At 37.7% G+C, this 15,451-nt stretch overlaps 1 protein-coding gene across 1 annotated transcript; it reads left to right on the top strand.

Moving 5' to 3' along the window:
* Positions 1-1,804: 1,804 nt before the first annotated feature.
* cacng1b (calcium channel, voltage-dependent, gamma subunit 1b) lies at positions 1,805-15,067 on the top strand. Its single transcript, XM_028041357.1, has 4 exons — positions 1,805-2,045; positions 9,999-10,073; positions 11,767-11,904; positions 12,064-15,067. Exons 1-4 carry the CDS (start codon positions 1,805-1,807, stop codon positions 12,294-12,296), a joined length of 687 nt encoding a protein of 228 aa, XP_027897158.1. The 3' UTR covers positions 12,297-15,067.
* The last annotated feature ends 384 nt before the right edge of the window (positions 15,068-15,451 follow it).

The raw sequence follows: 15,451 nt of genomic DNA on the forward strand, positions 1-15,451 counted from the left end.
CAGGGGTCAGCCAGGAAGATGGGAAAAACCAAAATACATATTATTACACACTGAGAGATGAGTGGACTCTGTCATTGGAAGGACACCTTTACTGCAAATGTAACCAGGCAGGTTGTGATAATAAACATGGGTTTTTGCCATCATCTCTCAGACTTTGACACTGTCAGATGTCCTTCACCAAGCATTTTGTTTTGCCCACATTCTATTGTTTTCTGACAAATCTGATATGTCAAGCCAACTGCTTTGTTTCTTTACGGATCTCCTAATTGTGCACACATGAATATGTTTTAAAAAGAAGGTAAGGGTAATTTTATTTATATAGCACATTTTCAGGTACTACAAGAGTAAAGGGGGCTGAAAATAAATGCAAACCACACTATTTTGATTTTTATTAGTAAAGAAATCATGAAAACTATGCATCATATTTGTCTTTTTGTCATTTTTGTTACATCGGTCTATTACATATAAACCCAGTAACAATAGATTGTAGTTGCAACATTCCAAATGGCAGAAAGGCTTAAGAGGTATGAACACTCTTGTGAGGCTCTGCAATCCTGGATTGTATTTTGTGTCCCCTTGACTTTATGTTTAGCTTTAAATATCCCAAAGTTTAAAGTATAAACCCCCACGAGCTGTGTGAGTTGTGTCAGAGCAGAAAATGGGCCAGAGTCCTGTCTAAAGTGGGGCGCAGTGGTTTATAAAAAGCTTGTCCACTTATGCAGGGAGTTTTACGGGCAAGATGTTGATTGTGCAATTCAGATCTATCAGATTTGACCGGTTTACATATGTTAATAAAGCTGATAATAATAGAGAGCTCAAGATTTCAGATTTCAGCCTTCCAAATGAATTGTGGTTTTAAGTACTTCCGTTAAATTAATACATGCTGAGAACTCGACATAAATACGTGTAATGCATTTTCTGATGACACATTTTTTAACGTCAACAGCATGAATATTCTACAGGTTTGAAGTAAAAGCTCCTTTTTCCTCATAAAAATCTGGATCAGCTGCTGGGATCAGGTGAAGTCCTTGTTTCAAACCTTGATGGCTGATTGGCTGAGGAAGTAGATCAGCCATTTCAGACGCCAACTAATAAAGGAAATCTTTCCCCCGAGGAGTCCCATGGCGCATGGCACCTGAGACAATTGAACGAGATTGGACTGAATAAGAAAAAGAGGGAGATGCGACAGAGAGTGTTCCAGATAAATGATGGATTGATAAGTGTTTGGAAGAGTGATGAAATATTAAAGTCTGGTGTCAGAGCATGACGATTGTTCCCATCTGATGGTCTTTGATGTTGTAAGAATTGCAGGGGGAAAAAAATCTGAATCAACAAATTGTATTAAAACTTTAAATCAATGAGCTCAGTCTTGCTGTAACACTGGTCCCAATTGCTTTGCTCCAAAATATTGATGTAAAGAGCATAAAGACATCCAGGTTCACCTTGCTCATTTAAGTGAATGGCCTTAGTTTACCAAAGGCAAGCAGGGAGGGAGAGGAAGAGAGGAGAGAGGCAGAAACTGGGGCACTGTTATCTGGCCTCTTTTTACCAACCACAAGGCACAAGGCGGAGAACGAAAAAGACAGACCCTTGAAGAGCAGGAGCGATAACAGAGGACACTGGAGGTGTGGTGAAGGCGGCAAAACATCTGGAGACAATGTCCGATGTCAAGAACTGAAAATAAAGAGGAGCAGGACCAAATTCCACGGCAGCCTGTCCAACCACTCGCCCAGCTGACACAAACCGGTGGCAAGCACGGACGCGCACACCCACGGTTCTGCGCGCACCAATTTGAAGCTGCAACATGTTTGAGGAGCAGGTGACAAAGGTCAAGATCACATCTGTGGTGATCGTCGTCGGCATGTCTGCGATGCTGGCGGCAGTGGTGACAGATCACTGGGCCGTCCTGAGTCCCAGGGTGGAGAAGCTCAACGCCACATGTGAGGCGGCCCACTTTGGCCTCTGGAGGCTTTGCAAGAAGACCATCTTCATGATGAAGGAAGACCCTCAGGGCAAAGGATGTGGCCCCATCAGCTTACCTGGAGGTATGGGGCATCCTAATTTTTAATCAGTAAAGTAAAACCTGATCAGTGATTATCTTTTAGTCCTTATGGTTAAGATGCCCGTCAAGAAGTGGAGTTCAGGCATATGGTCTGTGGCGTTGCTAAGATGGTACAATCTACTGTCACTGTTTATTAAAAATAGTGACTGTTAAAAAACCCTAAATAATTATCTCACAGGATATTAAAGAGCTTTTTGAGTTATAATCTATCAGCTTCCACATTCAGGACCCTTTATAAGCGCTTTTGTTTTGTGTGGATCTGTTCCTTCTGCTGTTGTCTTCCTCTCTTGTGCCAGCACATATGTGGCCGTGTGTGCAGACATTCACCAGAGCATAAACATGGATGGGTATTTCAACCAAACACTTCACAACTCACTATGCCCAGAAACCCTGTGAACTGTCTTTGTCTTCCACAAAAGAAGTCACTGAACAGACTGCTGATTAGGTACAACGAGGATACCTTCAATGTGTTATGGTGAAAGAAAACGAAAATCTTTTCTGTTTGTCATAAAATCATATGGGTCGTTGAATCATTTATTATGGCGTAGTCTGACTCTCTTTGGGCTGAAATGTAAGATCTCAACTCCCTTATCTTGACAGATAATATTTTGACATATTCTTTAGAGGCTTTGATCAGATCAGATGTGAATCTTTCAAGAAAGTAGCATTTATTACTTTTGTGGTTAAAACACAGATGGAAAATGTCAACTAAAGCTGTTTCTGTCAAGTATAAAGTCAACTCTTTTGCACAATTGGGTGGTATTCCAAGCTGTAAGTCATAAAAAAAAAGTCAAAGCATTGCAGCATGTATCTTTAAAGGTTTTAAATTATATGCACAGCTTTAATTACGAGGGCTCTCTTTGTGCAGAGCAAGCCCCTGGGTAAAACCATGTCTCCTGGCCCCTGGCTGTGCATGCGTGCCTTGCAGCCTAACTGAGAGATTTCACTCTGACTCTGTCATTGACTTTGCCTCTGGCTCCTCCAGCACCTCAGGATCAGTACAGGCCTTAATGAAGTGTGGCTTTCCGCCCCAGCTCATGAGTTAGAATACACCTGGGAGACTCGGGACGAATGACAGAAATTGAGAGAAGAGAGCAGGAGGGTGTACGTGGGCAGGGATACCTCTGTTGAGAGTGAGACACAGAGCACTTTTGGAACGAACAAAAGAGAGAGAGAAAGGTGGTGGTGGGGATGCGGAGGGTTCTTCCTGTGAAGTGAGAAGGTGTTGTACTTTTTTTTTCCACGAACATGTTGAGAGACCATATAATAGTGTACCTAGACAGAAAGCCAGATGAACACGCTTTCATCTTTTTCTCTGGACAAGCCCGTCACCTGTTGGATGTAAGACAGAAATTGTGACTGACAGACTCATAATTCCAGTTTGACATGTTAATCAGCCCCTAAGATATCATTATAAAGCACCCTCCAGATGTATTGAACCACCTGTAAAGATGTGTAAAAAGCTTAAAATAAATTCTGGCTCGGGTTTCTCTTTCAACATGTAACGGTTTTGAAGAATACAGAAAGGAAGTTGTTGACCAATATCTGTTTTCACAATCTCTCTAGATTGTCCTGAGTCCTTTTCTGTCCACTGTTCCCTCCAGAGTTTCAATGGGATTCAGCTAATGGTGGCTCTGATGACCATGAAAGACAGATTTTGTGTCTGGTGAATAATTCCTGAATTTAGGTGACCATATATTCAGAATGATTGTGCTGCTTAATGACTGAAATATGACCTGTTTGCCATCTGATAATGTTATGGTGTTACTATGGGAGTGCTATGTGCTCTGAGAAAGTCCTGAGTTCTTTGAAAGAGAAACAAGCTCACATCACTGGAGATCTTCCACCATACATTACTGTGGAAATATGGTGCATTTTTATATATTCATAATTTGTTTATTGCCAAACTCATCTGGAGTGTTTGATCAAATTAACTCACAGGGGCCTACAGTAAGGACTAAAATGTAAAAATACATTTTAAAATTTACCAATAGTCAACATAAAGACATTAAAACAGAAGTGGTGTCTTTTTTGTATGTTGGTTAAAAGCCTTGCAGCAGCACACTGAATTGACTGGAGAAGGTCAAGATCTTTCTTATTCAAACAGATGAAAGGACGGTTACAGCAGTCAAGATGAGATGAAATAAAAGCATGAATAATCATGTGTAATTCAGCTTTTGACACCAGAGTTTGAGATAAGAAATGTTTCTCAGCTAAGAAAAAGAAAGAGTTTCTCATTCATCCTTGAGAATGTCACTCCAACGACACAGCAAAAAATATATTGATAAAAAGTCCATATTCAGTCCTAAAGTCCATATAGTGGACATGAAACTGACTAATCACAAGACACGACAAACATTGTTTTATTGTTTGAAGCAGTATTTTATCTTAGTCATGCTTCACTCAAAAAACACACACATCCGAACATATAACTTGTTTAAAATGGATGGATAATTGTTTAACCTGATGTTGCTGCTTTTTGTTTTCTTTTTATGGTAACAGTGTAAAAGTAGAATCTCTGCTACTTACGTGAGATTCAAACAACCTGAAATAGGCAGAAGTGATTAGACAGAAGCGTCCTAACAGACTGAAATGTCATGCTCTCTGGTTTTGTTTGTAGTTTATTTCTGGTTCTCATTTTTAGCTTTCCATTGTTTGTAATTGCTTTCTCTGTCCTGATTATTTTCACTTTTACCGTTGGGTAAGTAGTCTGTGTGCTCTGCTCACAATTTATCAAGTTGTTTATGCTGGTTTGGTCATGCACAGTTACTTCCTATATGACTCCAAGGTGCTGCGCCAGAAATGCAGGGCTTTAGAGAAGGGAGAGCTTTTTAAAAGAACAGCATAAATCTGCACAATTCTCTACTTGCATTTGTATCATTCAAGTTGTAACAGAATAAATACTTTTCTCATTAGGATTTAGATGAGTAAAAATGGCTTCTTGTCTTTCTGTCTCTGAGTAATTTTGAGAATTTGTTTTTGCTTCAAGGGTAAATGGTTTGCTTAATGCTTATCGGTTTTCTACTTAATGTTTATATTTCTTTGAGGGGCAAGTTCCAGTCAGTCACTGTGCTCTAATTTTGTTTCACTAAATCACCTTGCAGCACCGTCACAGTTTCCCCATTGTAAGAGAATAATTTGAAGTAGTACGTTTTTACTTTAAGAAACTTTCAAGATTTTCTGAAGCTATTTTGTATTGTCTTCAATTTCCACTGCATATTAAAGGCGTATACAGATTAGGTAGGTTGAAATGTTTTCGCCAGGAAGATAGTACTTTTGATTTTACCCTAAACGGTAACCATTTTGGATTGTAAATCAGTAAACTAGAGTCTTCATCCACTCTGGTAGATGTGGATGATGTGGATTAAACTCCTCTTCTTCTATCAACTTTTCAGTCTTCCGCTTGCAATAGCCTGAGGTGAAAAATGGAAAAAATCCCACTGTCAAAGTAATATTTTGAAAGAGAGTCTTGTATTTAGTTTCATGCTAATCTGCTTGAGCTGAGCTTTTTACCTTCAGTAAGTATCAAGCTGTTTTCTTTTATTTAATGTTGTTAGAGGGTCCATTTTGCCATCTAGTTCAATATGCTACAGTCTACTTATGGGAATCAGTCGGCAATCCATTTATTACCATGAGAAAATCTGTGTCCTCCCTTATGCTTGTTTAACCTTTTATCCCACTTTCCTTCATCTCAAACATCCTTTGAGTGTCGCTTAAAAGCTGCTCGGTTTTTGTTGCATATTTTAGAGAGATTGAGTAGGAAGAAAAAAATAAATGAACAAAGTGCTCACTTGCCCAAGTGGAAACGTTGAAGGCATGCTGGTTAAAAAGTGAATCACACTAATGGGCAAATGCTGGTAAAAACTTGAGCTATCACAAAAACTGCGGGTTTTGTTCTTATTAGTTACATTGGATTTTGTAAGACAAACTTTAAAGCAATGCAGTCTGCTTTTATGCAATTTTTGTTAAACAGGTGTAAAGCCAGTTACTTAGTTTATCTGCTTCTCAGTTTACTGTGCTGACGGCATGCAAAGCACAGTGTTGTCTCGGACCAATATGTGCTCTGAGAGATTACATCCTTCATGAATCATGAGCCCAAACACACACGCAACATTGATTGGACTTAATAATGCAAATTAACATTTTCCTAAAAGACAAGGAGGTTGGTTGCGAAGAGGACAGCACACAAACACTCATTTCTAGCTACTCCTCTGTTGATAAGCGGTTGTGTAACAGGAGCAACTAAACTGTGAACCCAAACGGCTTTCAAAATTAGCTTCCCAGAAATGACGCATGACAGCTGGAGTGTTGTAAAAATCAAACAAACCCTTCATGGAGCACATCGCGCAGCATGGCTGGGAAATAAAGAGCACAAATGGACCTTTTGGGTGCATGTGCATGTTCACATGCATACATGCTCAAAGAGACAACAGAGACAGGTTTATTATCAAATATGTTCCAGAGCTTCAAGGTGGACATGCATTACGCTTTCCAGTCCTTCAGTGGAAAGAAAGTATCCCCAGAGCGCATCTTTACATAAAACATCTTCAACTTCCTGCTTTTCATTTGCAGAAGCCAAGCACTTTGATGATATCCAGAATTCATACTCAAAAGCATAAATATCCCCTTGAGCCTTTTCACCTTCTCTACGCTCAATTATTTCCCTCTCTCGTGCGTCGGCTTCCTGCTTTGAGTGGAAAGCCAAACAAGGCAGCAGTAAAGGCGTTGGCCTCCGCCTATCACAACGTGGAGCACTTACAGATACAAAATTTGAATAGCACTCTTAAAATGCAAATGACCCAGAATATACAGAACAAAATGTGCTCATGATGATGACAATGAAACCTTTGACTGTCGTCATGAAAGGTCAGCATGCTCAGGCAGCTGGGATTCTATTTCGTTGTTGTGTCCCGGTTATCGGAGCTCCTGGTGGAATAGCTGTTCAAATATCACAGTGCATGCTTTTCACACTGACCCTGAACTAGTTGGTCATTCTGTGAAAGCACCTCAATGCAAACTGTGAGCAAAAGCCTTCAAAATAAAGACTTACAAAATACTTAAATGCATGTAGGTGCCAGATGGTTGATTGAATTTAAAACAAAAACAGAAAAAATGTGAGATGTTGTGAAACAGAGTGAGTATGGAGTTGGTAAATCAGAGGCGCCACATCAAAGAGAGAAGACGACAGTTAAAATGGAAAGAGGTGAAACTAAAATGACAGGCGACACTTCGCTATAATCATCCTCCCCCTGTAACTAAATCTCCCCATTAGCAAGACTGCAAGGTCGATGATACGCACCCAGATGTTCTCCTTCTAGGTAAATGTTCCCTGTTTTGAGCAGCAAATGTGCCTTTTCCACAACAGCTTTTTACCAGATAGTCAGTCTACAGGAGGAAAAAGAAACAAGAATAATCAAACTAATGAAAACTGATCTAACTGCAGCGCCTTACAAAAGCATTTATACACCTTAAACTTTTTACTTTTTCTCACATTAAAACAAAAACAATCGTAATACAATATGTTAAAATTTTGAGTGATAGGCTTACAGGAAGTAGAACAAAACTGTGAAGTGGCAAAAAAAGAGACAGTTTGCTTCTAATTTTTCAAATAAAATCTGCAAGGGTGACATAGATTTACTTTTACCTTTACTGCAGTTTTTATGTGGCAGTGTAATTTGCAATAGCTACTTCTGCTTTCAATAAATGTAATTAAATTTTATTTAATTTAGGTTTATTTGATAGGGACAGACACAAATAGACAAACTGAACAAAACAGCAGTCCAATGTTTGCATCATCAAAAAGAATCAAAGCAAAATCAACACTCAAGTTTTTAAATATGTAAAAATGAATTTTAGATTCTAGAGATTCTATTGATTAAGATTTAATAGTGAATAACTCCGTAGTATATTTTGATAATAACCTATATGCGACAAATCACCTGGTTAGGATTGATGCTACCACAACAGTAACTTGATGCTACCACAACAGTAAGGCCGCAAACTTTAGAATTGTAAACCTGATTTTGAGTTAAATTTAAAGCAGATCTCTGGAGCTGCAGACAGAAATGTGACTTTAATTCCACCTGCTTTCCCAGTCTTAATCAATCTTGATGAAAAAAAATATCTTCATTGTTTAAAGCTCCTCTGAACTATTATTCTTATCTCTTCTTTGTGTATAAGGCAGAAAACTGTTTTCATAAAGACTGGAGAAAACAACATAGCTCAACACATATTAGAGGAGATTAGCTTGGCCCCAGAGGTGCAGGCAAGAAATGAGAAAAGACAAATGAAAATAATATATTTGCACATATCAGCTACAATGTGTCCCTGCCTCCACTATTCTGGAGTTCCTGTGTGGCCACACGTAAATTTTTTCCATGCACAAGCACAGGCATATGCATTCAGAGCTCTCTTCATATATGCCTTTACATGTGTAAACAAATAGAACTAGCCAAGACCTGCAGCAGCCTGTTGCTAGGTTACCCCTTTTAGTGATTCCTTCTCGTCCTGGTTAACAAACAGCTGTTGCCTCGTGGACACACATACACTATGCACAGACACCAACACACAAACACTGTCTGTCCCTATCTGGGTAGAGAAGGGACCTGCCTGTTTTATGGGTTTAATCTCAGCAAGAAAGGATAGCAAGTGTAGAACAGAAGGAACACTTGCTTGGCCTTTAGCTCGTTGTCAACCTTTCGCCTCCTCCCAGATGCCTTTAAAAGATGGCTCATAGATAGAGGAGTAGAAAATAATTGCTCTTCCCCAGAAACATTTCTTCACAGCTGTGGGAAATATCAAACTATTGTGGAGCAAAATACTGATGGCTCAGCAAGTAAAAGGCAACAAATTCACAATTGTACTTCATGAAGAAATATGTCCGTAGTGAATTTGATTCCAAGTAACATGGATGACAGAAAATATTAGCTTTTCTTTAAAACAAATTATTACAAGTTATAGAAATGCTGCTGAGATTTGGAAGGGATATCAAACACACAGTGGCCAGGCAGTCAAACAAGGTCTACATTAGTTGCACAAATTATTATTATTTTATTTATAAATGTAGAAATTTGAAAGATATGATATGGGATTTTAAGCCAAAAGTGTTTTTTTTTTCTAAAAGACTAATTTAAATGTGTTTCTGTTATATTGACTAAAGACTTTGCTATTTATTGATGTCTTCACAATTACAACAAAGCTACAGTATGTTCCAATGCAGTATGCTGTGTTTGGAAAATACTTTAAAATATACACAAAAGAAAGAAAGGAACAAAGAAAGGAAGGAAGGAAGGAAGGAACAAAGGAACGAAGACAAGAAGGAAGGAAGGAAGGAAGGAAGAAAAGAAGGAAGGAAGGAAGAAACAAAGAAAGGAAGGAACAAAGAAAACATGTGCTGTCAGTTACATTGCATAAATTCTCATCCTCACATGAGCGTATTGGTCCCCAGCTGAATTTCTAGAAGTCGGTTTTCTCCACAGGTTTTCATCTGATGTTCTGAAAAGCGAATATTCTGTGGATAAATCCATGAACTGGGCGTTGCGTTGAGGAAGTTACATTTAAAACATAAATCTTAATCTCCTACAATGATCCAGATTTGGATGAATAAAACTTTTAACTCAACATTTTCTTTATAAAAATCCAAAAAGCATTTTTGACAATGTTCACTGAGAAACACCAGTTAAGAATTTTTAGGTAAAATAGATAATGTTGCCCACTCAGTGTTTTAATAGTATTTGGTAAAAGTATTCACCTCTGTAGCTTCTGTGTCTTAATAATGTCAGTGTAATTTTATACTCACTCATGAGATTCATTGAAAGTTTATAACCCAGAACAATGGCTGGTAATGCAAAGGTATACAATCTTTTTTCTGCCTTTAGTCCCTCATATCTCTTTCTGTCTGTTTGTCCCGCTCTCCTCACTATCTTTTATTCTTCAGCAAAAAACTGCTCCTACTTCAAACACTTCACATCGGGAGAAGAAGCTGAGGTTTTTGAAGTGAAGACCCAAAAAGGTGGGTGGATCTTCGCTAACTCAGACAATAAGTTATCATAGCACCACACTGTCTATGTTTCGAAATCAGCAGAAACATCTAATAATATAAGAGAAAAAAAGAGAAGATAGTAAAGGCAGGGAGACATTGGACATATGATCATGTTCTCCCTTAATGAGACAAATGTTTGAACATGACAAGAAATCTTTATGCCACTTTTAGGGTTCTAAGAAAAACAAGAGAGCAATTTGGAGCAAATTACTTGTTACACACTTGTAATGGAAAACTTGTTTAAATGCAATTCTTCCTGATTTATTGTGTTTTATCTTATTGCATTTGAGTGAAAGAAACAGCAGCATCCTGACAAATGTTTTCAATTAAAGGCCACACTTCATCAACTTCTATAATATAATTAGCCTTGTAGAAATGTTCTTATTTTTAGCTATGGTGTAAAATGATAAGAGTAATATGTTAATAATGTAAAAACGAATTTGCTTCTAATGCCACAACAAAGGAAGTTTTATTTCTATCCACTGAAGCAAGGCAAAAATAAAATAAAAAATTTAAATAAAAATATAAAACCAAGAGAGACAAAAAAAATCTGATCTGTTGTTATGTGCACATGAATTTGCAAAGAAATGCTCTAAGGAATGAGAGCTTGGTGCTGTAAACCTTCTGTCTCCTATCTGTAGTCCAAAAAGCATGAAATATTAATATCCAACAGCAACAAAACTCTGAGCAAGAGTTAATCATCCGACGGATTAATTCCCAGTTTGCATTTAGTTATTCATGCTTTGAAAAGATAAACTGAAATGGTGGAAAATATTTCCTAGTTTTTAAGGTATAATTGGAAATATTGTGAACTTACACATTTCAGTTTCTATTAAATTGACATTTATATATAAAAAACATAAATATAAAATTTTTAAAGTACACTGAAAACTTGATCAAAAGTGAGTGTGAAATTTCAGATGGTAAATGCATGTGAAAAATGCAAAACACATGTTTTATACATGGGGAGCATGGCGTTGCTACAATTCGATCATTTAATATATGAAACATATAGATTCAACTTAAATTGGATCTGCACAGGTAAAAATGTGTATGGTGCTTTAATGTTTCCTAAATAAAGTTAAGAAAGAAAGATCAGAAATTCTGCACACAAAAAACGTCTTAGAATGTGCTGAAGAAACTAAATGTGAGGAAATTTTCCACCAGATATGTTTGAACAGTTGGGACTGTGAGGTGAAATAGGATCATTTCTATCTCAGCTGGAGATTTACAGAGAAGCAAAAAGCAGATTATCTTTATCTGAGAAAAAAAAGCGAGAGAAGGCAGGAAGAAAGAGACATGTCCTAATCATCTTGTTAAAAGTCTGCAGCCTGCGTGACATCTTGTCTGTCATGCAAATTGTATTATTACCGGTTTGGATTAATGTCTGTTGGGTTTTTTTTGTTTAGTTTTTTTTTTTTAAGTGGGGCTAATTTAAAGGCTAATTATCCGGTTCATAACTCAGCTCACTACTGAGCATGAGAAAATAAAAACCAGTTATTTTCTCACACAGTCCCAGTTTTTAATCTCCACACTGATCCTATCATCTCATCCAGTTTTCTCCAACCCTTTTGTCTTTGGTAGATTTTTTTTTAATGTTTTCTTGTTGGCTTTGTATCCTCCTCTGGTTTCTAAATCTTATTTGTTTCCTTTCCCTCCTAAGAGTACAATATCTCCGCTGCAGCCATTGCTATCTTCAGTCTGTTCTTCATGATTCTGGGCACTCTGTGTGTGATCTTTTCTTTTGGAAAAGGACGAGACTACCTGCTCCGACCTGCTGGGATGTTCTTTGCCTTTGCAGGTTAGATATGATTGTGTTATTTTTCGTCCTTTTTCTGAGTTTGAAATATTTATGATTTGTCGTTACAGTGCTGATTTTTATAGACCTTTTTTTAAAGCTAATGCATCTTTTTGTTGGATGAATTGAACGAATGGAGATCTTTCCTGTTTTGGCATGCAGGCCTTTGCATTATCATTTCCGTTGAAGTGATGCGCCAGTCTGTCAAGCGAATGATCGATAGCGATGAGACCATCTGGATTGAATACTATTACTCCTGGTCCTTTACCTGTGCCTGCGCCTCCTTCACCCTCCTCATCCTCAGTGGAGCTGCCCTTCTTCTTATCTCAATGCCCCACATGCCTCGTAACCCCTGGGAAACCTGCATGGACGCTGAGCCAGACACCTTGGATTAGCCATGGATGATTTTGCAGGAATCAATTGTAAACAGAGATTAAAAAATGATGGTAGTGTATCGTTTAACCCTTTAATTATGTATAGCTCAAGTGAAAGACATTAAGTTTGCTTAACATGAGAATTAACTTTTTTATCTCTTCCTTTTTTTCTCTTTTTCAAATATTCCAAAATTTAATCTCCATGGGGTTTGAATTTAAATTCAGAGTTTTGCATCATCAATATTTATAGACTTTCATTTTGACAGTGCTTTGCAAAAGTCTTCTTACCCATTGATCTGTCTGATATCTTGTTGTTTAAAATTCACAAATTTAGTCTATTTTGGGGGGATTCCATGAGATAACACCAACGCAATGTAGCCGTTCTTTGAACTGTTAAATTTTGGCTACCATTTAAAATATACTGCAAATCACCCTGAACTCACCATGTCCAGCATGAAACATGGTGGTGCCAGCATCATGCTGTGGGGACGCTTTTCTTCTGCAAGAACAAACAGCTCCTCATCCTGAAAGATGAATGGAGTTAAATTCAGAACCATTCTGGAAGAAAACCTGTCAGGAGCTGCAAAACGTTGAAATAGGTTGACAGTCCAGTTCTTCCAGTAGAACAATAACCCTTAATAATATATCATATTTATATGTGTGAATGCTCGTGACCTAAATTTAGTTGTGTCATTGGAAAAGCCTCCTATTTTGGCTTTCCATTACCAGTTTGACTGTGGTTGAAATTACTGAAGTTATTTTGTGTCAGTCATTTTCATAGAATCCCCCCAGAACACAAAGTGTGTGGATGTAATGTGAGTTAATGCAAAAACGATCACAGAGTGTGAGTACTTTTGTAAGGCACCGTATTTTCAACATAGGCATTTTTACCAAACTGTTCTAAAACTATACCTTTAAGTTTCAGTTAAGGCTGTAAAATGCTATCGCTATGATATGTAGTATAGGAAAATTAAACTGTTTTGTTTGTCCTTCCACTGCAAATGACGCTTCAGTTCACCTGCAAATAATACTGTCACCATTAGTTAAAGACCTCATTTAGACAAACTCCTTTTATCCAGTTGTTTCACGTGTTGTTAGTCACCTGTGCCTAATGTGTTTCCATGAGTCGGTGTGGCCCAGCAGACATTCAGCTAATGCAGGTGCAATGAAATTAAAGACCCCTAAAGGATGCCATTTCACAGGGAAAAAAAAAATCCATTTTACCGCTGTAATCAGAACAAACCTGTTATCATAGTTAACACAGTGGGACATCATTACATGGACTTTGAAAAACAAAACAATTAAAGCACACTGTGCATGTCTCTTCTCCGCATAGCAGATCTAATAAATCTATCTCAGTAAATAGATTTATTAGAGTTAAAGTAGATCTCTATGTGTTAATGTCATCTAGTAAGAATATGAGTGGCTACAACTGAGTGGTGATGTAAAACAAAACATGTTTTTTATCTGACGTTTCATGACAGCACGTCTAATGTAATGTTATTCATGTATAATTTGTATTATCATTTTTACACAATATTAATATTTGTCTTTTTCACAAGAATAAATTAAAATATTTAAATCCCCCAAATGTTTGCATTTTCACTTGAGGTTTTGTCTCTTCTGTCACTTTAACTTCTGAGTTAAATCAGAAAATTATGTAAAGGGTAGGATTATGAGAGCATAAATAATTATGGAGTGATAAACCCATAAACCAGCACAGAATTTATTTCTTATTTTATTTAAATTTCTTCTTGGCATTTCAGGTAAACCAAATAGAGAAGCAGCAAGTGAAATTTCTATATGTAACTCTTCCCGCAGAAAGGACTCACAAGTTAAAATACATGCATATAATAATAACCTACCTATTACTACAAAACATATCCAGTAATAAGAAAAAAAAAGCTTATGCTTCCTATGGTACACTTTTAAATCCTGGAACTTTGTCAGTATTTTGTTTTATGACTTTTGCTGAAATATTACACCTGCTTTCATAGCATCCAGAAAATTAGGTTTGTACATTTTTAAAGCTCAGTTTTTTGCTTTGGCAGTATCAAGTTAACTCCTGGAACGTGTCAGAACTGTGATTTCTGCACCTGGCTTCACTGCATATGTTTTACAGGGTTTTTTTGTGTTTTTTTCCACAGTGAAAAAAGTTGGATTGGGCATTATTTCACTGAGTTTGTTTTAGTGAGGTTTAGGGAACCAACGGTGCAACATTAACATAGAAAAGCATATTTGAAGGTTTGCACTTGTCATGGCTTTGATAGTGGAGGATTTATAGGTGTTGTACAACAGCAGAGGAGAGTGTGTGAAAGAAAACTTTCCACTTTGGCACAAATATAATTTTGCATACCAAAGGAAAATATGAATCACAACTTAAAGACCTTTTCTTAGAAAGGGTATCAACTTCCCAGCAGGTATCTCCCGTCTTTGTATACCAGTTTATTTGTTATATTTTAATTTGATTTATCGTCTTACTTAACTTTATTTTAATTAAAACATAAGAATCTCTTTAGCTGAAATGTCATGATCCTACATTCTATTTTTGTCCCAGAGTACAGAAGAACATTGACATATGATTTCCCATAAGCCAGTGCTGAAACTGGTAGCAAAGTACACCAATATTGGAAGGTTATGATTTCTGAACAGCTAAATATTTTCATCCTGTTTCAGCTGGGTTTGGGACAGAGTAATGCAGTCCTCCACCTTCCCCACCTATTGCTGCAGCTTCTAGCCAGCTTGCTGAAAGAAGACTACTATAAATCGCATTTACTTAGACTAAAAGTAACACCAATTGTAATGGTAAAAGCAGAATCAGCCAGAACCCAAAACGCAGCCACAACAAGAGGATGGTTAACCAAAAAGTTTTATTACTAAAGTAAATGGTGTAGAAGGATGTGGTCACACTAGTGGGTCAGGGACGAGGAATCCACAGGGGTCAGGAGTCCAGCCGGGGGAGGGGAGGGTGAATGGACAAGGGGAGAGCTGTGGGGGTCTCAGGGGACAAACAGACGACAGGGGCAAAATCCACCAACCAGAGGCTGAGTCGTGAAACGGTCCAGGGTCATGCACGGGAGGGTCTCAGGCAGTGAAAATCCAGAATCCAGAAGGCAGGAGGCAGGGTCAGAAACAGGCAGGGTTCAGCAACAGGACTTTCAACAGCAAAAGGATAA

Source organism: Xiphophorus couchianus, chromosome 16, assembly GCF_001444195.1.
Source record: "Xiphophorus couchianus chromosome 16, X_couchianus-1.0, whole genome shotgun sequence".
Taxonomy (NCBI): domain Eukaryota; kingdom Metazoa; phylum Chordata; class Actinopteri; order Cyprinodontiformes; family Poeciliidae; genus Xiphophorus; species Xiphophorus couchianus.